General features: G+C 42.5%; 1 protein-coding gene across 5 annotated transcripts in view; it reads right to left on the bottom strand.

Moving 5' to 3' along the window:
• Positions 1-7,168, bottom strand: part of LOC115106643 (signal transducer and activator of transcription 5B-like) — a 35,459-nt gene extending 28,291 nt beyond the window's left edge. The window contains exons 1-6 of one of the 5 annotated variants that reach the window (XR_010460684.1): positions 6,786-7,167; positions 4,781-4,921; positions 3,673-3,829; positions 1,110-1,199; positions 721-901; positions 137-267 (exon numbers count right to left, since the gene is read on the bottom strand). Coding sequence is in view for 4 of the 5 variants with exons in the window: in XM_029629569.2 (XP_029485429.1) it covers positions 137-267; positions 721-901; positions 1,110-1,199; positions 3,673-3,829; positions 4,781-4,908 (687 nt within the window). In the remaining variant the exon portion in view is untranslated. Of the gene's footprint in view, positions 1-136; positions 268-720; positions 902-1,109; positions 1,200-3,672; positions 3,830-4,780; positions 4,922-6,785 lie in introns of all 5 variants that reach the window. The other 4 variants (XM_029629569.2, XM_029629566.2, XM_029629564.2 and 1 more) reach the window with 4 other exon arrangements.
• Between the last annotated feature and the right edge of the window lie 20,063 nt (positions 7,169-27,231).

The raw sequence follows: 27,231 nt of genomic DNA, 5'->3' as shown, positions 1-27,231 counted from the left end.
CCCGCCACAAGGAATAGCTAGAGCGCGATGAGCCAAGTAAAGCCAATCCAATCTAGTAGTATTGAATGTCTTGCTTGTGTATGCACTGTATATCTGCCCGTCTGTTTCTGCAGTGTGTGTGTGTTTAGTAGCGTACCAGTCTGTATTTCTGCAGTGTGTTGGCCTCCCTGGTGAGCCAAGCCTCCACGGTGGCTCTCTTGGCCTGCAGGCTGGTCTCCCTCTGGGTTCGCTCTTCTGCCGGCACGGCTGACAGACTGCTCAACTGGGCTACAGAGTGGAGGGGGAAGGAGGAGAAGGAAAGGGGGGGGGGGGGGGGGGATGATGAATGGAGGAAGAAGATGAGAGGAGGGAGGTTGAAGGAGAAGTGGAGGTGGTGGCATGGGTAAATACATCTAATTTCCCCGTTACATACACCCACCCGGAGAGCTACTATACGGAGTATGCAGGCTTTTACTCTAACCACTAACAGGGTTGATCCACTCTAACATGATTCAGCTCATCAAGGCCCTGAGGCGCAGTCGATTAGTTTAATCTGGGTCGTATTCATTAGGCACAACATGAAAGAAAACAGCGTGAAATGGAGAGGAACTACCTGAACTTGTCCAACAAGAAATGCTTGTTTTGGTTGCGAAACGTTTTGCTACAGTGTGCCCAAGTGGGTTAATCCCTCCAGGAATGCATTGAGAAACGCTGCTGTAATATAGGCAGTCAGCGTCTCACCCTGGATGCGCAGGTTCTCCTGGTACTGGATGATGAAATACTCCTGGTTGTGCTGCAGCTTGCGCAGCTCGTTCTCAGTCTCCTGCGTGGACACGCGCAGCTCCTCAAACGTCTGGTTGATCTGCTGGTGCCTCTGGGACAGGCTGTCCATGGTCCCACCCCCACCGCCACTCCCGACGGCCTGCCAACGGGGAGAGAGGCCGTGAGAGAGCAGTCCAATTGGATGACAGAGCTCCAGCAGGATGAAGTATAGTCAAGGCCGCCAGGGGCCCGTTCAACAGAGAGCGACATCATAGAACAAAGCATTTTGTACAATTGATATGATTTGCTGTCTTGTAGAATAGGGAGTCATTCCAGCTCTATAAACTCTGTGTGTGCGTAAGTCTCACGTTGTTGGCCTCCTGCACCAGCCTCTGCTCCGAGTGAAGGATGTGCTTGATGCAGCGCACCAGCTCAAGAGGACAGCGGTCATATGTGCTCTGAGGAACGAAAGGATGCATTTGTCATACAAACACACACAAGTGTACACACAGAAACAGCTGCAGACACACAACCAAAAAGGCGCACAGCCGCAAGATTTCAATACTCTTCCACAGAGGACACGCCGAGGATGCACTTCAGTATCCTTCGCTAAAGGAGGTAATTGAGAAAGGGAGCAAACTCCTCCGTTCGCCTACTACCGAATTGACACCCGTCTCGACCACTTATCGGTTTCCAGAGGAGAGGAGGACGGAGGAGTCAAAAAGGGCAGACTTTTGTCTAATTGAGAATCTCCCACACATACACACGAAGAAACAGCTGCACTATGATGAAGTGGACACGGCCACTGCTGTCACGACGCCACCCCAGTAGCATTGGCTGCTGTTCCAATACGGAGCCCTGCACCACCAGGGGAGTGAGAACATACTGCATACATACTCTAACAAGGCTAACTCAATCAGATCAATCAACTGAAATGGGTTTTGTGGGCTAACATCAGTGTTGACGGCAGGCGTTTGTAACACTGCCACTTGACCCTCGAAGCAGTGACAATTTCATACCACGTTGTGAAGTTAGAGAGTGCTACAGAGAAACGCCCTTGGAATTTTCCTAATCTTCTGCTTCATTTCAAGGTGCCAAAATTTCATTGTGAGCCAACGCCGGATTAGCCACCTCCTGCTGTAACAGTGCTGGGCCATAATTAGGCACCAAACGGAAGAAAACCCAGACCTGCCCATTTAGAGAAGCTTGTTTTCATATTTCAGTGCAGAAACGCTGCGTCCCTTAACTTCTTGGTGACTGGGGGGGGGGGGGGGGCGTAATTGAGTAGCTTGGATGAATACAGTGCCCAGAGTAAACTGCCTGCTACTCAGCCATAAAAGCTAGAATATGCATATTTGGATAGAAAACACTAAAGTTTCTAAAACTGTTTGAATGATGTCCGAGTATAACCGAACTCATATGGCAGGCGAAAAACTGAGAAAAAAATCCAACCGGGAAGTGGGAAATCTGATGTTGGTTGTTTTTCCATCTCATTCCCTATTGAAGATACAGTGGGATATTGGTCATGTTGCACTTCCTAAGGCTTCCACTAGATGTCAAGTCTTTAGAACTTTGTTTGAGGCTTCTACTGTGAAGTGGGTCCGAATGAGAGGGGAATGAGTCAGAGGTCTGGCAGAATGCTTTGAGCTCGTGACACGCGGTCATGTGAGAGTTAGCTCACGTTCCATTGCTTTTCTACAGACAAAGGAATTCTCCGGTTGAAATATTATTGAAGATTTATGTTAAAAACATCCTAAAGATTGATTCTATACTTAGTTTGACATGTTTCTACGGACTGTAACGGAACATTTCTTACTTTTCGTCCGACCTTTCGTCTGGACTTGCACGCGCGTTTGGATTTGCTCACCAAACGCCCTAACAAAGGAAGGTATTTGGACATAAATTATGAACTTTATCAAACATTTATTGTGGAACTGGGATTCCTGAGAGTGCATTCTGATGAAGATCATCAAAGGTAAGTGAATATTTATAATGCTATTTCTGACTAATGTTGACTACATAACACGGATATCTCTTTGGCTGGTTTGGGCTTTGAGCGCAGTACTCAGATTATTGCATGGTGTGCTTTTTCAGTAAGTAAAAAATAATAATCTGACACAGCGGTTGCATTAAGGAGAAGTTAATGTAAAGTTCCATGTATAATAGCTGTATCTTTTATCAATGTTTATTATGATTATTTCTGTGAATTGATGTGGCTCTGCAAAATCACCGCATGTTTTGGAACTACTGAACATAACACGCCAATGTAAAATGAGATTTTTGGATATAAATATGCACTTTATCGAACAAAACATGTATTGTGTAACATGAAGTCATGAGTGTCATCTGATGAAGATCATCAAAGGTTAGTGATTAATGTTATCTATATTTCTTATTTTTGTGACTCCTCTCTTTGGCTGTAAAAGTGGCTGTGTTTTTCTGTGACTTGGTGGTGACCTAACAATCGTTTGCGGTGCTTTCACTGTAAAGCCTTTTTTAAATGAGGCACTGTGGCTGGATTAATGAGAATTGTATCTTTAAAATGGTGTAAAATACTTTTATGCTTGAGGAATTTTAATTATGAGATTTTTGTTGTTTTGAATTTGGCGCCCTGCACTTTCACTGGCTGTTGGCGGGGTGGGACGCTACCGTCCCAAATATCCCAGAGAGGTTAATGAACACAAACTAGTGTAGGTGTCTCTCCCATAAAGGTAGAGTGTTATAACTACAGACAGGCATTTCTATGGAACCTGCTCAATGGTGCATCAACCTAAAACAGAGACGTTAGGTTCGCTTCGAGATGCTACAAGATACATTTTTTGGGGGGGGGGGGGGGGGGGGTCAGGCATAGTCTCCTGTGCTGGAGAACCAGAAGACATGTAATTCTATGTAATACTTGGGGTGCACACTCTAGCCCCTTTGGTCTCTTACCTTGAGCTGGCTGGCGTAGTGTCCCAGTTTGATCTTGAGCAGGAAGCCGTCCTCCCCCACTTGGTGCTCGGCCTTCCTCTGCAGCTCCTGCACCAGGCTGTCCAGCAGACGCTTGGCCTTCAGCTCATCTTGGGGGTTCTCCAGCTCCACAGAATCCCTGGGTTGCCCGGGTCAGGGGTCAAACAGACAACATCAGAAGTACTAAGTTGTGGGACATGGGTTTATATACTCATTATCCATGCCTTTATCTCCAGCTCTCTAAATGTAGCACACACAGGCTCTCTTTTGTCCTGTGTAACCTTCTGTGCATTTCGCACAACATTGTTTTCTCACGTGCACACAAGTACTACAGATGTAGACTAGCTCCATAGCCATTTCCAGCACATACACATTGATGTGAAATCTTAAATGATAAATGTGCTACTGTCCCTGTCAAATTAGACTCAATTCCTTAGAAACACGCACACACATTTAGCCTAAAATTCTCTGGGTTTCCAGGTCCCTAAGAGACCATAATTTTTTAAAACATTATCAACAATCAGATGTGCAAACAAGACAGATTCCTTTTCTTGTACAGTCACACACACACACACACACTAATGTTTAACCTTAAATTCTCCACTGTTCAGAAGTGAACTAAAACTGTCAAGACCCACTCTAAACTACAGAGAATAAGCGAAAAAATAACTAACAAATGCCATTGCTACCGCTCTTGTGCACACACCCGCATGCAATACATATTTCACCCTTTTCTCAGTCAGTGCACTTTGCAACAACTGTTGTGTGGCTAAGTCAAAGCGTCATTCAGTTGAAGCTTGTCAAATGAAAAATGATACTCTGCATGAGCAGTGCATATCATGCCCTTGTTAAAGCAAAGGCCAACGCAAATTCAAGTCTCAAGTAAAATACCTGTGTGTGGGACATTTAAGCACCTATTTGAGTGTGTGCATGATTTGTCCACAATTTGTATAAAAATAAATAAAAAACTGAAGCCTATATTAAGACATGCATTAGGACTGCAGCCATCAATATGATCAATAAGACTAACCTGGATAAGTAAGAGAGGGGAAAAGGGATAAAAGCCATGAGAAAAGTGGTGTAAACTCACCAGAGCTGCCCCTCGATCCACTGGGCCAGGTAGTGACGCACCTCTATGGGGAAGTGCTGTCCGTAGAGAGACTGCATCTGGTGCAGCGCATCCCCCTGCAACTGCTGGGCCTGGATCCACACCGCCATCCTCCTTCAGCCCCTTGCCCCGAGCACACAAAGACACAGGAAGGAGGTGAGAGAGAGGGGTAGATGCAGAGAAGTGGAGAAAAGAGGGAGAGTGGAGGGGAGAGGCAGAGGGATGAAAGAATGTTAGAGTTGGTAGAGCAGAGCAGAAGAGAGGGTGAGTGAAGGAAATGGTGAGTCAAGGAAAGGGGAGAGGAGGAAGGAGGGTGAGAGTGGGTAGAGGAGAAGAAAATATGGAACAAATAAATGAGGGAGAGCAGAGGAAACAGGTGAGGATGGAGGGAGAGTAGAGGAAAGGATAGTGTCCGAGATGCGTGAAGGAAAAGTAAAGAGTAACGGGGAGACAGACGGGAAAAGTTTAAATTGTGTGTGGGGTGACAATAAAATAAATAGGCTGTGTGTCCTATCCTGGAGAAACTCTATGCTCCGGGCTGTCACCGGCAGAATGAGAAGGACCAGCAGCTGACAGACTCAGGATGTTGTTGACCAACAACCTCATTAAATCTGGACATGCAAAAACCTTACTCCAGCCAAGCCATTGCCAAAGCATTGGTTTAACAGGTGATGGGAAGTGTGCCATTGACTGAGCCTAAACCCACTCCTAACACTCCTTTCCAAATCTGGTGCCAGCACTGGGTTAGGAGTGGAATGACAACTTAGCTAGTAGTCTTAGGCCAGAGTAGGCTCTAGCGATGCAGCCCAGTCTTTTGCATGGATAGAAGATACACACATCTTTTTCCAGGTTTGCAGTGTCAAATGGGATATGGATGCTGCCATTCCTCAAAGTTTGCAAAACCATATTGGCATACTCAAATGTATGGTCAAGGAACACTATTCTCGGCCCAGTAATTTGCCTTAAACTGCTGACATGAATGCAAAAGCTTGAGAGACTAGTTAGTAGTATGCATTGAGCCCAACAAGAAGCCTTCAAACCCTTTAGCAGAAAAATATTGTTTGCATGTTGTCTCATAAAAATCAAACAGCACATTCATCCACAAGTATTTCGCTACACCCGCAATAACATCTGCATGTGATCAATACAATTTGATTTTAACACGCAATTCATGCAGCTAGCCATCAACACAAGTAAGGGTTTTTGGCCAGTCTAAAAACCGTTCCATGTATAATCACTAGCTGTCCAAAAACTATTACTTGTATGGATAGGTAGCTGTATGAATGGCGTGTTTGCCATGTTTACAATGTATACAGTGTACTGACACTGATGTATAATATAATACGAATGTGTGTGAGACAGCGTTGGACATGTAGCTGCATAGCACCACATCATGGAATGTCCATTTTGCGAGCATTTGATTTCGCTTTCGGGTTTAGCCAGCTGATTGACAGTTATACTTCTGTTGTGATAAACAGTTTAGCTAGCTATAACTAGGCACAATATAGTTTGTGATCTGGCCAACTAACTTAGTTGCCTACTGTAACTAGAGTCTTTGCTTTAACTAACTTTACTGCTAGCACCGTTAGGGAATGCTCAATGCAAGCGTTTCACGGTTAAGTCTACATGCGTTGTATCCGGCACATGTGTGATATTTGTATTAGATTCGAAGCTAGGTAACTAACTAGCTCAGTTAGCCAGCTAACTATTTAGCTAAGTGAGTATTGTTAAAGTACATAGATAAACTAGCTAACGTTACCTAGCCTGTTTGCCAGTGAAAACATGCGTGTTGATAGCAGCTACTGTAGCTAACTAACGCTAGCTATCTGATTACGTTAGTTGGACGACACATAACCAACTAGATAGTTAGGACCTTAGAAATCAAATGCAAATCGTGCATTAGGTTGCAGGCTAGCTAACGTCAGTCAAGTTAGTTTACAAATATTTCGAAATGTAAAGAAAAACATGAGTGCAATCAGTCGCTTACCTATATCCAGACAGCAAATCTGATTTAGATCATAGGGCACAGGAAACACCAAAACTAAGCCCTTCAAAACGTTGTGTTTAACGTTCCCTAGCTAGCTAGCTAATGTTACCCAGAATGTTGCGGTTTGTCATATCGAACCATTAGCGGTATCGTAATGGCCAGTTTTAAATTTGCTTGGCAAGAAAATCAACTAGCAACCAGCTGTTGCTGCTACTATATAGCTAACTAACTAACGTTAGCATAAAACTATTTGCATGCACCACCCACTTCCGGGGAGAATTCTCGTTTTGGTTATAGCAGCGCTACCTCCTACGTCTTATAGCTAGCTAAAATATGCTAACGTTATTTATATAAGCTAGTTAACACAAAGCCATGCAAGTGTAACACCAACTACAATGTAGACCCTACATACATTGGTACGGGTGGGGGCATATTGTAATGTATTTCCGCTCTAGTCTAATAAAACTGAGACAATTCTTTGTTCTGTTTTTATTATTGGTCCAGCTTCATCAGAAGCATATCCTAAAGACGCAGCTCTGGTTTCTCCTACGTGGTAATGATGAGTCGTTCGCGAATGAACGGATCTTTTTTCGGGGAGCGAATTGCATCAGTGAAGGCCATTCAGTTGGCTCCCTGATTTGCATCCTACTACTACTGCTTTATGAGCTCAAGGCAAAGTTTTTCTGCAGATAAGAGACAATAATTATCTACAGAGGATGAATCCTCACTACAGAAGCAATACATCGTGGGGAGAGCGCATCAATCTGGTCCACGCGGATGCTTGCAGTGCGTGAAAAAAAACGTAGTTTCGCATTTAAAAAAAATAGTTCTAGGTCGATTTTTAAGCATTTTGAACGAAGAGCCGTTTGGTAGCCAAAATGAGCCGGCTCACTGATACGACTCGGTCTGCTCATCACTATTTCGCGGGAAGGTACTCGAATAGCCTCCAGACTCTTCACTTGGCTTCGTTTACAGTTCCCCCTCACATGGGGACAGTGGTGTAAACTTTAAAATACTTAAGATAAAATACTTTAAAATGCTACTTCAGTAGTTTTTTGGGGTAACTGTACTTTACTATTTACTACTTTTACTTCACTACATTTCTAAAGAAAATAATGCACCTTTTACCCCATAGATTTTCCCTGACACCCAAAAGTACTTGTTACATTTGGTCCAATCAGACACTTAACAAGAGAACGTCCCTTGTCAACCCTACTGCCTCTGATCTGGCAGACTCACTAAACACAAATGCTTGGTTTGTCAAATATTGTGTGTTCGCTAGCCACAAATAAAGAAAAATAAAATTATGCCATCTGCTTTGCTTAATATAAGGAATTTGAAATTATTTATACTTTTGATACTTAACTATATTTTAGCAATTACATTTACTTTTGATACTTATGTTTCATTAAAACCAAATACTTTTAGACTTTTACTCAAGTAGTATTTTACTGGGTGACTAACTTTTACTTGAGTCATTTTCTATTAAGGTATCTTTACTTTTACTCAAGTATGGCAATTGCATACTTTTTCCACCACTGCATTAAGCCACTGAAGGTGTTGTGGTTCTATTCACTATAAGAAGTAGCTGTGTACAACCCATGGGCCTTACCCCCAATCTATCTCCTTAATGCTGAGTACCAAGCAGAGACGCATTGGGTCCCATTTCTACAGACTTTGGTTATGACTCAGCCAGGGATTGAACTGCAAATTAATTACTTAAAAATCATACAATGTGATTTTCTGGATTTTTGTTTTAGATTCCGTCTCTCACAGTTGAAGTGTACCTATGATAAAAAATGACAGACCTCTACATGCTTTGTAAGTAGGAAAACCTGCAAAATCGGCAGTGTATCAAATACTTGTTCTCCCCACTGTATGTCTTGGAAGGCTGAAGTCTTTGTAAATTATTCGGGACTTCCTCTGATACCGCCTGATATAGAAGTCCTGCAGGGAGCTCAGCCCCTGTGATGTACTGGGCCATCCGCACCATCCTCTGTAGTGCTTTGCGGTCCGGGGTGGCGCATTTGCCATTCGAAGTGATAATGCAGCCAGTCAAGATGCTCTCGATGGTGCAGCTGTAGAACCTTTTGAGGAGCCGAGGGCCCATACCAAATCTTTTCAGCCTCCTGAGGGGGAAGAGGCAAGGTCATGCCCTCTTCACGACTGTGCAGGTGTGTGTGGACCATGTTAGGTCCTTAGTGATGTGGATGCCAAGGAACTTGAAGCTCTCAACCTGCTCCACTACAGCCCTGTCGATGTAAATGAGGCGTGCTCTCCCCTCTTTCTCCTGTAGTTCATGATCAGCTCCTTGGTCTTATTGATGTTGAGGGAGAGGTTGCTGTCCTGGCACCACACTGCCAAGCCTCTGACCTCCTCGCCATCGGTGATCAGGACTACCGCCAGTGTCCCATCAGCAAACTTTATGATGGTGTTGGAGTCGTGTTTGGCCACGCAGTCGTGTAGGAGGGGATGAAACACGCACCTCTGAAGGGCCCTCGTGTTGAGAGTAAGTGTGGCAGAGGTGATGTTGCCTACCCTCCCCACTTGGGGCTAGCCCGTCAGAAAGTCTAGGATCCAGTTGCAGAGGGAGGTGTTCAGTCTCAGGGTCCCAAGCTTGGTGATGAGCCTGGAGGGGACTATGACGTTGAACGCTGAGCTGAAGTCTATGAACAGCATTCTCACATAGTTATTTCCCCTCTTGTCCAGGTGGGAGAGGGCAGTATCTTATGGATCTGTTGCAAATGGAATGCGAATTGAAGTGGGTCCAGGGTGTCTGGGATGATGATGTGTGTTATGACCAGCCTTTCAAAGCACTTCATAATTACATATCGGAGTGCTACAGGGTGATAATCATATAGGCAGGTTACCTTGGATTTCTTGGGAAACTGGGACAATGGTGGTCAGCTTGAAACACTTGGCTATGAATACAGCATAAAATGAATGGGCAAGTTAATTTTGCATGGTCCGGTGCCGTGAGTGGGTGGAGATTTCACTTAATGACCAATGGAATGGACTAAAATGTACATGCTTCCCCCAATCCGAGGACACCAGGCCATGCTAAATTAACTTTCCCACTGCATCTCAGTACAAGAGGCGTCACTGTAGTCCCTGGTTCAAATCCAGGCTGCATCACATCTGGCTGTGATTGGGAGTCCCATAGGGCGGCGCACAATTGGCCCAGCATTGTCCAGGTTTGGCCGTCATTGTAAATAAGAATGTGTAACTAAAGTTGTTGATGATGATGGTTCATGTCGTCATTAGTATAGTTTAAGTTCAGAACAAGCCATTGTGTTTTCTATGATAAAAAAAAAAATCTGGACCTCCCTCTTACCTTGCTCAGGTCATTGTAACCCATCGAAGGCCCTGCCACAGTCCCATTAAACAGAGAAAGTTATAGTGAAGATTGGGAGGGCTCTATTTGTTTCACCTGTATTCCCTCTCTGCATTCAGTGGCTGTTACGGAATAGGGAGAAATGATGATCCGGAGCTATTGATCTTGAACATCATAGACCACTGTGAGAATGTTCACTCTCTCTGGCTGTGACAGACCACTCATGCCCTCTGCTGGACAGACCTGCCATACTCTAAAAATTAGGGGTTCAACAAGGGTTCTTCTAAGATCCTCAAAGTTCTCAGAAGAAACTTAGGGTTCTTGGCACTGAAAATGGCACCCAAATAGGTTCTTCCAAGAACCCCATAGGAGGTGGGGTTCATCGAGGAACCTCCTTAGCTGGTGGGGTTTCTTGCAGGAAACTAACTGCCCAACTGAAACATTTGGATTAGAATTTGAAAGGACAGCAGGTGAAGGCACTTAACTGAAAAATGTAAATATCTCCTCAACTTAAGGTAAGGTTTGTCCCTTGTACATTGATATTGTTTCATAATGATACCATGTATCTTTTCATATTTGTGCAAATCTTTTGAAAACAGAGAATGGACACAAGTCAATGGATATCAAGCAATGAAGAGGTAAGAATGTGTCGGCTATGAGAATATGTTGAAGGCTAGCTGTATTGGGTGCAGATGACTGCTCACTTTAGCATCTGTGTCTGCAGGTATACAGACAAGGACCTGTGTCCACAGAGAATTGTCACTAGATCCTTCAGTAGCTCCAGACAGATCGAGCAACTGATCAAATCCATGGCCTCTGCCATTTTGATGCACACACTAACAAATGTAGAGTGAGAGCCAGAGATACAGTAAATGTCGTTTTCTGAGGAGTAGGACTGGCTTGTATTCCGTCGACGGTGGCTTCCTGGCTCAGATGTCAGATCCACTCTAAAAAGAGAAGGTTCCTGGAGTATCCTTTAGGGGTTATTCCAATTGAAACTGTGGGGTGACCCCTAAAATGGATCCTCTAAGAACCTTTTGAATAACCTTTTGGGCTACACCCCCGTTATTGTTTTTGTTATGTGTATTATTAATAATACCAACATAATATTTTAGTTCTCAGTGTTTATTATGATTTTGGTGACAAAGCCGAATTTAAAAAATCCAAATATGAGGTCAACTCCCAGCAGAGCCCCAAGTCCAATGGGTATGTCCTCTGGCGTTTTGATGCTAATGTGTTGATGTTCTCCGTATCCATAGCCAGAATGATTTTGCAGTCATGGTGATCGAACAAGTTTCCTGTTATATTCATAGAGGTTAAGTAGGGTGAAGTCTGAATCCCCAAAACATTTGAATTATACAGATTAACAAAATATACAACAGTATTCATGCCTTGGTTTTTGTGGTACATGTGAATGAAAAAAACTGCTTTGATAATAGTTTTCATACACATAACTTGTCCATAATGTAGAGGCCTATGGGATATTAATTGAAGAGGTAAGGGAGGAGGATGGTAAATGTGATCTGCATAATATCATGCAAATACCAATTGACATACCTTTTGTATACCTACTGGGCTGTATTTAGGGCTGCTCAGATCAGGAAGGGAAAGAGTCTGTTGCACAACTGAATGCATTCAACTGAAATGTGTCTTCCGCATTTAACCCAACCTCGCTGAACCAGGGAGGTGGGGGGGGCTGCCTTAATGTCCACGTCATTGGTGCCCGGGGAACAGTTGCTGTTGGGGCTTAACTGCCTTATTCAAGGACATAACGGCAGATGGCAGATTTTCCACCTTGCTGCCTCTGGGATTCGAACCAGTGAATTTTCGGTTACTGGCTCAATGCCCTTAAGATGACCTTGTGCTGGGGATAATAAAAGGCCACTTTAAAATGAGCAGTTTGTCACACAACACAATGCCACAGATGTCTCAAGTTGAGGGAGCGTGCAATTGGCATGCTGCCTGCAAGAATGTCCACCAGAGCTGTTGGCAGAGAATTTAATGTTAATTTCTCTACCTTAAGCTACCTTCAACGACATTTTAGAGAATTTGGCAGTAAGTCCAACTGGCCTCACAGCCGCAGGGAAAAGTACCCATTTGTCATACTTCAGTAAAAGTAAAGATACCTTAATAGAAAATGACTCAAGTAAAAGTGAAAGTCACCCAGTAAAATCCTACTTGAGTAAAAGTCTAAAAGTATTTGGTTTTAAATATAGTTAAGTATTAAAAGTAAAATGTAATTGCTGAAATATAAATTCCTTATATTAAGCAAAACCAGACTGCACTATTTTCTTGTATTTTAAATTTACGGATAGCCAGGGGGACACTCCAACACTGCACTATTTTCTTGTATTTTAAATTTACGGATAGCCAGGGGGACACTCCAACACTCACATATAATTTACAAATTAAGCATGTGTTTAGTGAGTCTGCCAGATCAGAGGAAGTAGGGATGACCAGGAATGTCCTCTTGATAAGTGTGTGAATTACACTTTTCCTGTCCTGCTAAGCATTCAAAATGTAACAAGTACTTTTGGGTGTCAGGAAAAATGTAAGTAAAAAGTACATAATTTTCTTCAGAAAAGTAGAGAAGTGAAAGTTGTCAAAAAATATAAATAGTAATAGTAACCCCCAAAAACGACTAAAGTATAACTTTCAATTATTTTTACTTAAATACTTTACACCTCTGCGTGTAACCATGCCAGCCCAGCACCTCCACATCCGGCTTCTTCACAACATTGGCAGTAGAATGTCCTTCCTGAATAGCTCAGTGACTTTCAATGTGGCACCATCATAGGATGCCACCTTTCCAAAAAGTAAATTAGTCAAAGTTCTGCCCTGCTAGAGTTGCCCCGGTCAAATGTAAGTTCTGTTATTGTGAAGTGGAAAGGTCTAGGAGCAACAACGGCTCAGCAGCGAAGTGGTAGGCCACATAATCTCACAGAATGGAACCGCCGAGTGAAGCGCGCAAAAATAGTCTGTCCTCGGGTTGCAACACTCACTACCGAGTTCCAAAGTGCCTCTGGAAGCAACGTCAGCACAATAACTGTTTGTCGGGAGCTTTATGAAATGGATTTCCATGGTTGACTAGCCGCACAGAAGCCTAAGATCACCATGCGAAATACCAAGCTTTGGCTGGAGTGGTGTAAAGCTCGGCGCCATTGGACTCTGGAGCAGTGGAAATGCGTTCTCTAGAGTGGTGAATCACGCTTCATCATCTGGCAGTCCGATGGACAAATATGGGTTTGGCCAATGCCAGGATAACGCTACCTGCTCCAATGCATAGTGCCAACTGTAAAGTTTGGTGGATGATAAAAAATGCCTGGGGCTGTTTTTCATGGTTCGGGCTAGACCCTTTCGTTCCAGTGGAGGGAAATCTTAACGATATAGAATACAATTATATTCTAGACGATTCTGGGGAAGGCCCTTTCCTGTTTCAGCATGACAATGCCCCCGTGCATAAAGCGAGGTCCACACTGAAATGGTTTGTTGATCGTTGTGGAAGAACTTGACCGACCTGCAGAGCCCTGAACTCAACCCCACTAACACCTTTGGGATGAATTGGAACGCTGACTGATAGCCAGGCCTAACAGCCCAACATCAGGGGGGGAAACTTGTGGTTGAAGCTGGATGAAATCCTGAGGGTTTTATGGGATGGTCTAAGTTATATAAGGCAAAGGAGTGTGCCCTGCCACTTCACTTTATACACAGAAGATTTTCGCTAAACATAGAATCACAGTGTTTATCCTTCTCTCCATGACCACTGTGTCATGACTCCTACCGAAGGTGGCTCCCCTTCCTGTTTGGGTGGCGCTCGGCGGTCGTCGTCACCTGCCAACTAGCTGCCACCGATCCCTTTTCCTGCCTTTTCTGTTTATTAGTTGCACCTGTGTTTAGTTTAGGATAAATGGTTGGGCGTTATTAACCAGCCGGCCCGCCTGCTGGTTGTGCAGGATTATTTTCAGTGTACACGGCTGTAGGTTACGGTTGTCCGTGTATTTTGCTGGACTGTTTAGTTCCCCGTGTTTGGGGCGTTGGTTTGGGTTGGCGCCGTTTCACGGTTGTGGTATATTAAAAGTAGCCCTACCCTGAACACTCTGCTTCCCGCGCCTGACTTCTTCCTCCACAACACTCCGGGCGTTACACACTGAATTACTTCACAACAAAGTTGACTACAACTAAAGCTGCCAATGTCTTTGCAATTGTTACAAACAAGCAAAGGATAAAAACACGCTTGAAATGAAAACCGAGATGACTGCATTAAAAGATAAATAGCCTACCTACGGTATAGGCCTATATAGTTCGATGATATGTTAATCAATTTCATGTTCATTCAGTTGTTTTATCTTGCCATTTGGCTACTGTGAAATGTTTTGCTTCAATATATTTCCTGATGTTTAGACTAACGTGCGCATTTATTTGCCAAATCTTGATTTAGTGCATTATTATAGGGTAAGCATTAGAATCTCTCTCTAGGAGCTGACCCGTCGTCAGTATTGTGGCATAACTATAATGTTAAGTTTGAATGGAGGAAGCGGATCAGACTGCAGCGCTGCCTTTCTATCATATCAGTATCGACACATGCCTCAACGATGATCTTAGCGAATCTATCTCTGCGTGTTTTTTTTTGTTGGTAAACGCATGTTACATCTTCTACATCAGTGGTCACCAACCTTTTCTGAGTCAAGATCACTTTCGCAGTCGAAAAGCAAGCTGAGAACTACTGCTTACATTAACCTCACACAAACAGTTTTGTAGGAATGAGGTTTGTGCACTAGGCCTAATACACTATCCCAGCATATTGGCAATATGATTGGCTGCCAATATTGTTAATCAGACCATATTATATTTCAAAACTCGAGCTTGGATAACAATAGATCCGTTAGTTTAGCACTTGTTGAGGCACTGTGGAGCATGAATTGAAATGATTTGTTTAAAAAAAAAAATTACTGGTCAACGAGGTCAAATCACGACGTCAGTGATCTTCAGGTCGAAAAGTCGGAGCTCTGGAAAGATGCCTGAGTTTTCGAACTTGGAATTCCGAGTTGGATGATAGTTCAAAACCATTTTTCCCAACCGTCTCTCACGGTCCCTGCTCTCTCCTTCCTTTCCTCCGGGGAGACTGACCAGAGAGAGGGGACACCGTCTTCCACCTGATGGCGAAACTCGAGTCGCACCGCATCTGCCTCATGCACAAATTAATGTTGTTCCAATGACCAGAGAAAGTGAAATATTCCTTAATATTAAAATCGACACGACGAGCTACTAATAATAATAAAAAGCAGTGCTATCGATACTTGGCTACTCGTTCATTGCAGCTGCAGCCCGAGCGGAAGTACGGAGAAGCGCGTTTTGTAATAGTGTTGAATAGTGGCAGTGCTGAATATAACCTTAAACACGAACTCACTCATAAAAACCGCAGCTTTTTTTGCTGTATTCATTGACAGTCTCTCTGTGGTCATGGTTTTAAAAGTTATTAAATCTTACATGGAAGCTCTGTAGCCACGGTGATTTGAGCTAACCGATTGGGCAGCCCGATAGATGCACTCGATTTCAGTCACAGATTGGCCAGTCTGCCGAATAGGCGACGTTTGTCTCATGGGAACACTTTGCTTAACCGGTGCACAGGACTTTTGAATCAAGTGCATCTACCCGCAGCAGCTCAAGACGATTTTTTAAAAAGAGCACAAGCCTTCATCGTTCGTTGGCTTTTCGTGATCGACCGGTTGTCGACCACAATAAACCTCCTCCACAGAGTCCAGACCACATTCACTCAGCTACTCTATCCTGGTTTATATCATGCCTATAAAGGATCTGTGAAGATACTGACAGCTTTACATTGATAAAGCTATGAGTCTGCTGGTATCCATGTATTATTGTAAACTTTACTGGTTTACTGCTGATTTAGGACAAAGATTGATTTGAAGATTGCTGAATTGCGTAGCAATTCGACACATACAACAACACAGAGTTACACATGGAATAAACAAAACAGACAGTCAATAATACAGTAGAACAAAAGAAAACAAAAAGTCTATATACAGTGAGTGCAAATGAGGTAAGTTAAGGAAATATTTGCTTAATTTGCATGTGCAGAGTTGTAAATCAAACCAAGTGTAACAGAACTGATTGAATGGCTATTTTTTACCCTGTAGCCATCTGCAACTTACCACAGGTTAGATAAGTTACACAGTTAACAAGAATCACTTTCTGCCAACCCAATACATTTTTTTTGGTCCTGTGAAGTTGTCAATCAAGCAAATACAAGTGTGAACGCCAAACGTTCTTTAAATTTCAATTTATTTTAGAAGAAATAGTGAATCATGCAAAGGTGCCAATATATTTGACCGCAACTGTTACTACCATCTAAATGCATGGGTCATAGGGACACATTGTAAAGTAATACCATTAATGTTGTTATAGACCAATAAAACTGAGGCAATGATTTGTTGTTATATTATTAAGATTTCTATTGCATAGGATCTTTAAATAGTATTTTTCTTTACTGTATGAGTCCTTGCCCTGCCAGGTGCTCCTGTTGACTAAAGCATTTGCCACAGTTCTTCTCCAGTGTGAATTACCTGATGACCACTAAAGTTTAGTCAACGTCATGAGCACTTTCCACATCCAGGGCATGGAAATTGTTTCTCTCAATGAGTTCGCCGCTGGTGGCATTTGAGATCACTGGTCATACCTAAAGTGCTTTTCACACAAAAGGCACAAGTGTGGTTTGTCGGTGTTGTTTTAGAGCAGGTGCTGTTTTAAATAATTTTTCACACCAAGTGCATTTATGTGATTTCTCCTGTGTGCACCCTCACATGATTTCTAAGTGCTGACTTTACATTAAAGCATGGGCCACATATTGTACACGTGTGATTTCTACCCTGTGTGAATTGTCAAATGGTCTTTGAGCCTTGCCTTCCTACCAAAGTACAGTGCATTCAGAAAGTATTCAGACCCCTTGACATTTTCTACATTTTGTTACGTTACTCCTTATTCTAAAATAGATTTAATAAAAATAAATACTCAATATTCTACACATAAATGATGACAGAAACATACAGGAACTCAAATCCTTCAGTTCACCTGATTTAGAATTCCTCACAATCAAATGTAGACCGCATTATCTACCAAGAGAATTCTCTTCGATTATAATCACAGCCGTAAATATTCCCCCCCAAGCAGACACATCGATGGCTCTGAACGAACTTTATTTGACTCTTTGCAAACTGGAATCCATTGGAGGCTGAAGAAACTGGAATCCTCAGGAGGCTGAAGAAATTCGGCTTGTCACCAAAAGCACTCACAAACTTCTACAGATGCACAATCGAGAGCATCCTGGCGGGCTGTATCACCGCCTGGTACGGCAACTGCTCCGCCCACAACCGTAAGGCTCTCCAGAGGGTAGTGAGGTCTGCACAACGCATCTCAGGGGGCAAACTACCTGCCCTCCAGGACACCTACACCACCCGATGTTACAGGAAGGCCATAATGATCATCAAGGACAACAACCACCCGAGCCACTGCCTGTTCACCCCGCTATCATCCAGAAGGCGAAGTCAGTACAGGTGCATCAAAGCTGGGACCGAGAGACTGAAAAACAGCTTCTATCTCAAGGCCATCAGACTGTTAAACAGCAACCACTAACACTGAGTGGCCGCTGCCAACACACTGACTCAACTCCAGCCACTTTAATAATGGGAATTGATGGGAAATGATGTAAAATATATCACTAGCCACTTTAAACAATGCTACCTAATATAATGTTTACATACCCTACATTATTCATCTCATATGAATATGTATATACTGTACTCTATATCATCTACTGCATCCTCATGTAATACATGTATCACCAGCCACTTTAACTATGCCACTTTGTTTACATACTCATCTCATATGTATATACTGTACTCGATACCATCTACTGTATCTTGCCTATGCTGCTCTGTACCATCACTCATTCATATATCTTTATGTACATATTCTTATCCCCTTACACTGTGCATAAGACAGTAGTTTTGGAATTGTTAGTTAGATTCCTTGTTGGTTATTACTGCATTGTCGGAACTAGAAGCACAAGCATTTCGCTACACTCGCATTAACATCTGCTAACCATGTGTATGTGACAAATAAATTTGATTTGATTTTAAAACTTGTTGGATCCTGTGTTTTACATTATAGCCATTAGTATATATATGATTAAATATCATCTGATGTTGGTTGTGTGAGGTGTCTGCATTTGTGCACTGGAGAATCATTATGAGATTAAACAAATTCTTGCTACTTACCTGTTTGTGTGTGACAAGAACTGAGTAACATGGTGTGACCTGCATGTTGCAAAACTGTAGATAACAGCCCAGCAGATGCTTTGTCCTTGTGTTTGTATGTAACAATATTGAGCACATGGTGTGACTTGCTGTATCTTACAAAGTTGTGATAGGGAGGGGTGGTCATCACGAGGTTTAACTGAGATGGAAAAATACTGAACAACACAATAGCAGGAACTGAGCAACTGTTCTAACTAGGCTGCGATACCAGAACAGTAAGGATCTATACATCGACGGAGGGAGAACTCCAAGAAGCGCCAAGAGGCGGGGACCCGCCTGAGCGCCTCTGCAATAGGCTGGGCAAGTTTAAACCACGCCCAGTCTCTACTGTGATAGGCCAACAGACGGGTTGAAACTGTCTATCACAGTATAAAGAATACTGTTTACATACATCTTGTCAGTTCTCTGTTCTGCCCTGCGTGGCATTACAGTGAGCCCGTATATACGAAAGTTGCATTTGCCATTTATTACTTAGCTAATAAAAAATACATAGTATAAAATCGGTGACTCATTGTTATATTTATCATGATACCAGATTTGAATTTACGCAACTCTAACAAACTCCATAATGACAAAGTGAAAAACAAGTTTATACATATTTGCACATTGATAAAAACAGAAATACATTATTTACATAAGTATTCAGACCTATGAGACCTGAAATTAAGCTCAGGTGCATCCTGTTTCCATTGATCATCCTTGAGATGTTTCTACATCTTGATTGGAGTCCACATGTGGTAAATTCAATTGATTGGACATTATTTGGAAAGTGACAGACCTGTCTATATAAAGTCCCACAGTTGACAGTGCATGTCAGAGCAAAAACCAAGCCATGAGGTCGAAGGTAATGTCCGTAGAGCTCCGAGACAGGATTGTTTCGAGGTACAGATCTGGGGAATGGTACCAAAAGAATTCTGCAGCACTGAAGGTCTCCAAGAACACAGTGGCCTTCATCATTCCTAAATGGAAGAAGTTTGGAACCACCAAGACTCTTCCTAGAGCTGGCCACCCGGCCAAAGTGAGCAATTGGGGAAAAGGGCATTGGTCAGGGAGGTGACCAAGAACCTGATGGTTAATCTGACAGATTTCCTGGTCTGATGAAACCAAGATTGAAAGCTTTGGCCTGAATGCCAAGCATCACATCTGGAGGAAACCTGGCACCATCCCTACGGTGAAGCATGGTGGATGCAGCATCATGCTGTGGGGATGTTTTTCAGTGGCAGGGACTGGTCAGGATCGAGGGAAGATGAACCGAGCAAAGTAGAGAGAGATCTTTGATGAAAATCTACTCCAGAGCATTCAGGACCTCAGAGTGGGGAAACATTCACCTTCCAACAGGACAACGACCCTAAGCACACAGCCAAGACAATGCAGGAGTGGCTTCATGACATGAATGTCCTTGAGTGGCCCAGCCAGAGCCCGGACTTGAACCCGATCGAACATCTCTTGAGAGACCTGAAAATATCTGTGCAGCGACACTCCCCATCCAACGTGAAAGAGCTTGTGAGGATCTGCAGAGAAGAATGGGAGAAACTCCCCAAATACAGGTGTGCAAAGCTTGACATGTCATACCAAAGAAGAATCGAGGCTGTAATCGTTGCAAAAGGTGCTTCAACAATGTACTGAGTAAAGGGCCTGAATACTTCTGTAAAAGTGATAGTTTATTTTTATAAATGTGCAAAAAAAAAAAAAACAGTTATTGCTTTGTCATTATCGGTTATTGTGTGTAGAATGATGAAGAAAAAAAAGCAATACATTTTTAGAATAAGGCTGAAACGTAACAAAATGTGGAAAAAGTCAAAGGGTCTGAATACTTTTTGAATGCACTTTATTTGCCACATTCTGCGCAATAACATTTTTGTCCCGTGTGTATCCTTAAATGCATGTTCAGGGCGCTTTTGCAGCAGTAGTGCATACCACAATCATTGCACCGAAATGTCTTCTCTCAATGTTTGAGTGCGCTGGTGTTTTTTTAAAGATGATTTGCTGATATGTAACATTTCCACACAACAGGCACTGAAATGATTTCTCCCTTGTGTGAATTCTCTGATGTATTTTTAAACCTGAATGCTGTGCTTATGCATTTTCTGCATACGGGACAGGTATATTTTCTCTCTGATTTGTATCTCACCTCCCCAGTGTGAATCTTAACATGTTTCTTCAGTTTTCCCTTACTGCTGAAACATTTCCCACAGTCTTCGCATTGAAACAATTTCCCCTCTGTGTGAATAATTCAAGTTGCTTGTAAAGTGTATGCTGTCCAAAAGCCTTTTTGGCAAACATAACACGTAGGGTCTCTCCCGTGTGTTAGATCCTAATGGCACTTTCAGCTCACTGGTTTTCCTGGTTGGTAGACATTTAGAAGCTTTGTTCTTTCTTTGCCCGAGTTGATTCGAGTGGCTTTAGTTTTGAGATAAGTCCTCCACTTGCCTCCCCATCAACACAATCCCCATTTTCACTCTTTACTGCAGAACATTTTGGGTTTGCTGCAGAGGGGCTGAGAGTCACCGGTTGGTTCCTATACTCTGTAGTCCTCTCCATCAACTTCTGTTTTTATTTCTGCACTTGTGTTGTTGGGTAGACAGTCACTCTCTCGGTTTTCTTCACTTTGGGTTTGGTAAAGATGTGAAGCCTAAGATGGTTCCTGATCATTATCAGATTCACTTTTCACGCTGGTTGGCGTGAATAAGAACACTGAGGTTTCAGAGACCTGTTCCTCTCTAAACGGTGTGGGCTCTGGGTCCTCCTGCTTCATATTTGCACTCCCCTTCTGCTCACAGTGCAGCTGATGGGAGAAGGATGGAAAAGAGAGTATCAATGAAGTAACAAAAACTGTGACACATCTAGGACAGAATAATGAATAACTTGCGTGCTTGGTGAAACAATTCATTCACAATACTCATATTGTGCTGGCAATAGCGTACATGCGCTACTGGCAGGAACATGGACCACCCCAAGTCCATGTTCATAAGCAAGTTGCAATGTAAATATTAATGTTCCTTTACAGTTCATATTACTATATTATATAATACTATATCATATTAAGACTGAAGTCTTCCAGGCGGTTTTGTATGCAGGTCAATGAGTGTCGAATTTGGTCAACATAAAATGTCATTGCTAATTAGCCACGAGGCTTATTGGACCAAAAATACATTTTGGAATGTTTAGGTTGTTTCCAATGTATTGATTCCAAAATATTTTATATCGGAGTTGTGCCTGTCGTTCACAAGCGTATCTGCCCTCTCGTTGGCTAGAATGGCCCCGCCTGCCTTCTGCCTTTGCGAACATTTATTTCCATTGACAGTCCAGTATCTTGTCAGTATATACAGTACCAGTCAAAAGTTTGGACACAACTACTCATTCAAGGGTTTTTCTTTATTTTTACGATTTTCAACATTGTAGAATAGTGAAGAAATCAAAACTATGAAATAACACATATGGAATAATGTAGAAACCCAAAACAACTGTTAATCAAATCAAAATATATTTTATATTTGAGATTCTTCAAAGGAGCCACCCTTTGCCTTGATGACAGTGTTGCACTCTCTCAACCAGCTTCATGAGGTAGTCATCTGGAATGCATTTCAATTAACAGGTGTGCCTTGTTAAAAGTTACAAAGGAAAGAAATCCCACAAATTAATGCATTTGAGCCAATCAGTTGTGTAGTGACAAGGTATAGGTGGTTATACAGACGTTAGCCCTATTTGGTAAAAGGCTAACTCAGCTCAAGTAAGGAGAGAAATAACAGTCAATCATTACTTTAAGACATGAAGGTCAGTCAATCAGGAAAATTAAGAACTTTTAATGTTTTTTCAAGTGCAGTCGCAAAAACCATCAAGCGCTATGATAAAACTGGCTCTCATGAGGACCGCCAATAAGAAAGGAAGACCCAGAGTTACCCCTGCTGCAGAGGATAAGTTAATTAGAGTTTCCAGCCTGAGAAATTGCAGCCCAAATCAATGTTTCAGAGTTCAAGTAACAGACATCGCAACATTAACGGTTCAGAGGGGACTGCGTGAATCCGGCCTTCATGGTGGAATTGCTGCAAAGAAACCACTACTAAAGGACACCAATGAGAAGAAGAGACTTGCTTGGGTCAAAAAACACAAGCAAAGGACATTAAACGGGTGGAAATCTGTCCTTTGGTCTGATGAGCCCAAATGTAAGATTCTTGGTTCCACCCGTGGTGTCTTAGTGAGACACAGAGTAGGTGAACGGATGATCTCCACATGTGTGGTTCCCACCATGATGCATGGATGAGGAGGAGGTATGATGGTGCTTTGCTGGTGACATTGTCTGTGATTTATTTAGAATTCAAGGCGCACTTAACCAGCATTGCTACCACAGCATTCTGCAGCGATACTCCATCCCATGTGCTTAGTGGTACGAAGCTTAGTGGGACTATTATTTGTTTTCAGCAGGACAATGACCCATCAAACCTCTAGGCTGTGTAAGGGCTATTTGACCAAGAAGGAGGCTGATAGAGTGCTGCATCACATGACCTGGCCTGCACAATCACCCAACCTCAACCTAATTGAGATGGTTTGGGATTAGTTGGACCGCAGAGTGAAGGAAAAGCAGCCAACAAGTGCTTAGCATATGTGGGAACTCCTTCAATATTGTTGGAAAAGCATTCCAGGTGAAGCTGGTTGAGAGAAAGCCAATTGTGTGCAAAGCTGTCCAAGGCAAAGGGTGGCTACTTTGAAGAATCTAAAATATATTTTGTTTTGTTTAACACTTTATTTTTGGTTACTACATGATTCCATGTGTCATTTCATAGTTTTGATGTGTTAAATATTATTCTACAATGTAGAAAATAGAAAAAAATTAACAAAAACCCTTGAATGAGTAGGTGTTAATGGGATATGTTTTACTAAATGATTAGAATATTACACTCTCAAACCATAACTCTGAAACCATATGATTGTATGAAATTGATTAGAATCATTAGATACTTTTAATGCCGTGTGTGGTTGTAGTCAGTAGAATTATATATCTGGGAGTGTAGTTCTTAGTCAGAATGAATGTTTTGCTGACAATATGTCTAGTATCTTGATAACAAACTGTCTGAGCAAGATTCGGGGCCTATCTTGGCTGGGGCACTGAGAACATCCCAGGGTCTCCCCTTATCTTGGGGGATGGCGGGAAGAAGTTATTCTCACGGACTCCCCAAATCTCTATCGGCTGGGTAGCAGAACAGTGTGGGCGTCGGATACCTAATGTTTTGTGTGGAAGTACGTGTGTCGCTATAAAATGAAGGTCTTTGTACTGTGTGCGCCAGAACGTTCCCGTGAATAAACCTTTTTGACTATTTTAGCTGGGCCTCCTTCTGTTTCATTCGACCAGTATCTTACAAATTCTAGGTCGCAGACTGAGTAGTATAATTGAATTGGGTTATGAACATTGAGAACACAATTCTCGTAACAGTAGGTGTGTCCAAACTTTTGACCGGTACTGTAGATAGTCTTTGACTATAAGCAGACAACTCACAAATGAAAAACAACGGCAAAACACTCAATGTCAAGGTTGAATAAAAACTAGTTTGATTATGTGCAGTGTAACAAAACACACCACGCAGGTGACACTTCCTACTGGTGGTGGGCGGCAGCAGCAATAATACACAGGCAGGAGGCATAGACAGGAAGAATGTGAGTTATGGTGTGAAGGGTATCCAGACACCCCAGTCAACAAATTGTTGAAAATGTAATGTCATAATATAGAATCCCCAAACCTAGAACTGCTCAAAATCAACTTCTCCAACCTTTGCTCTACTCAACCTCTACATAACGATACAGCAAAAAAATACAACATCCTCAGGTGTGGCTACATACAGTATACTGGTACATGTAGTGACTTTTGTCATCTTCATCACATAGCACATCCTCTATTATTTCCTCTTGAGGGTTCCATAACAGATCTTGGCATGGCGATGTAGGACATAATCTGTGTGTTCCAACACAAACCATTCGAGGACATTCCTGGATACCTGCAATAGAAAAAGCAGGGTTAGTCGGTTTTCAGCTGCTACGCGTTATCTCGTGTTCCCAGGTGTGAGCCGCATGTCAAATGATTTCAAATAGAACCAAAGCTCATTGTGAAATAGCCTCAGGTTACACTGTGTTCTGTGGTTCTTCAGTGTCAATGATCCATCTGCAACAAACTAATGGTGCTGGTACGGGCACATCCGTTTCTGGTTCTTGACAGTTGCTCAGGCTTTTTAAAAAAGGAGGCAAAATATGTCAGATCTTGAGGCACATAGAAAACCATAACATCAGACTTACAGGGTATGAAATACCATTCGGTCAATGCAATATCATTTATTTATTTTTTTACCTTTATTTAACCAGGCAAGTCAGTTAAGAACAAATTCTTATTTTCAATGACGGCCTAGGAACAGTGGATTAACTGCCTGTTCAGGGGCAGAACGACAGATTTGTACCTTGTCAGCTCGGGGGTTTGAACTTGCAACCTTCCGGTTACTAGTCCAACGCTCTAACCACTAGGCTACCCTGCCGCCCCATCATAGTGGCTTGCTTACAGAAATGTTGCCAAATGTTCATATTAGCTGTGAAACAACCCAATGCAGAGGAGGCCGTGCCAATTCAAGCTCAGGTGATTAAGCTTGCGAGATAACAACCTAGGCCTAACTAGCAGATTGAATAAATAAGGTAGTTTGGCTTAGTTTGTAATTGGACTGGATAAATAAAGCAACCAACATTACTACTTCCCAGTTTTGTTGGTACTGGTCGAATTTGGACATTTGAAGCCTTCCTGCTCGCCAATGATCTTGATGAGGAAGTTGAATGCACAGACGGGATAGGATCCGCCTGTGTCCCAGTATACATCATCATAGAACATTCCTGGACAGCTACAGTGGGGCAAAAAAGTATTTAGTCAGCCACCAATTGTGCAAGTTCTCCCACTTAAAAAGATGAGAGGCCTGTAATTTTCATCATAGGTACACTTCAACTATGACAGACAAAATGCGAATTTTTTTTCTCCAGAAAATCACATTGTAGGATTTTTAATGAATTAATTTGCAAATTATGGTGGAAAATAAGTATTTGGTCACCTACAAACAAGCAAGATTTCTGGCTCTCACAGACCTGTAACTTCTTCTTTAAGAGGCTCCTCTGTCCTCCACTCGTTACCTGTATTAATGGCACATGTTTGAACTTGTTATCAGTATAAAAGACACCTGTCCACAACCTCAAACAGTCACACTCCAAACTCCACTATGGCCAAGACCAAAGAGCTGTCAAAGGACACCAGAAACAAAATTGTAGACCTGCACCAGGCTGAGAAGACTGATTCTGCAGTAAGTAAGCAGCTTGGTTTGAAGAAATCAACTGTGGGAGCAATTATTAGGAAATGGAAGACATACAAGACCACTGATAATCTCCCTCGATCTGGGGCTCCACGCAAGATCTCACCCTGTGGGGTCAAAATGATCACAAGAACGGTGAGCAAAAATCCCAGAAACACACGGGGGGACCTAGTGAATGACCTGCAGAGAACTGGGACCAAAGTAACAAAGCCTACCATCAGTAACACACCACCCTGCCAGGGACTCAAATCCTGCAGTGCCAGACGTGTCCCCCTGCTTAAGCCAGTACATGTCCAGGCCCGTCTGAAGTTTGCTAGAGAGCATTTGGATGATCCAGAAGAAGATTGGGAGAATGTCATATGGTCAGATGAAACCAAAATATAACTTTTTGGTAAAAACTCAACTCGTCTTGTTTGGAGGACAAAGAATGCTGAGTTGCATCCAAAGAACACCATACCTACTGTGAAGCCTGGAGGTGGAAACATCATGCTTTGGGACTGTTTTTCTGCAAAGGGACCAGGACGACTGATCCGTGTAAAGGAAAGAATGAATGGGGCCATGTATCGTGAGATTTTGAGTGAAAACCTCCTTCCATCAGCAAGGGCATTGAAGATGAAACGTGGCTGGGTCTTTCACCATGACAATGATCCCAAACACACCGCCCGGGCAATGAAGGAGTGGCTTCGTAAGAAGTATTTCAAGGTCCTGGAGTGGCCTAGCCAGTCTCCAGATCTCAACCCCATAGAAAATCTTTGGAGGGAGTTGAAAGTCCGTGTTGTCCAGCAACAGTCCCAAAACATCACTGCTCTAGAGGATATCTGCATGGAGGAATGGGCCAAAATACCAGCAACAGTGTGGGAAAACCTTGTGAAGACTTACAGAAAACGTTTGACCTCTGTCATTGCCAACAAATCAAATCAAAGGGTATATCAAAGGGTATATAACAAAGTATTGAGATAAACTTTTGTTATTGACCAAATACTTATTTTCCACCATAATTTGCAAATAAATTCATTAAAAATCCTACAATGTGATTTTCTGGATTTTTTCTCATTTTCTCTGTCATAGTTGAAGTGTACCTATGATGAAAATTACAGGCCTCTCTCATCTTTTTAAGTGGGAGTACTTGCACAATTGGTGGCTGACTAAATACTTTTTTGCCCCACTGTATAACAGAAAGGAGGATTATATTCAATGAGACAACTTGGCCGTGAATGTGAAAGCGCAAACGTGATTATTTGTGGATGCCAATATCACTGCATTTGGTATCTTCACTTGTAAATGCTATGGTAAAATGTTGAATTTACAGCTTGGGTTTAAAACAATGTCTTGCATTAATAAACAGAGATACAATACTGTTTTATTGACCATAATCACATTATGAAATAGCCTACCTTTTGAGCGGTGTAGGTTCCATTTACACTGTGTTCCACGGTTCTTCAGCGTTGTTGATG

This window comes from Oncorhynchus nerka, linkage group LG23 (genome assembly GCF_034236695.1).
Source record: "Oncorhynchus nerka isolate Pitt River linkage group LG23, Oner_Uvic_2.0, whole genome shotgun sequence".
Classification (NCBI taxonomy): Eukaryota; Metazoa; Chordata; class Actinopteri; order Salmoniformes; family Salmonidae; genus Oncorhynchus; species Oncorhynchus nerka.
Note: the sequence above shows the minus strand (reverse complement) of the source record. Positions and strands in the feature narration are given on the sequence as shown.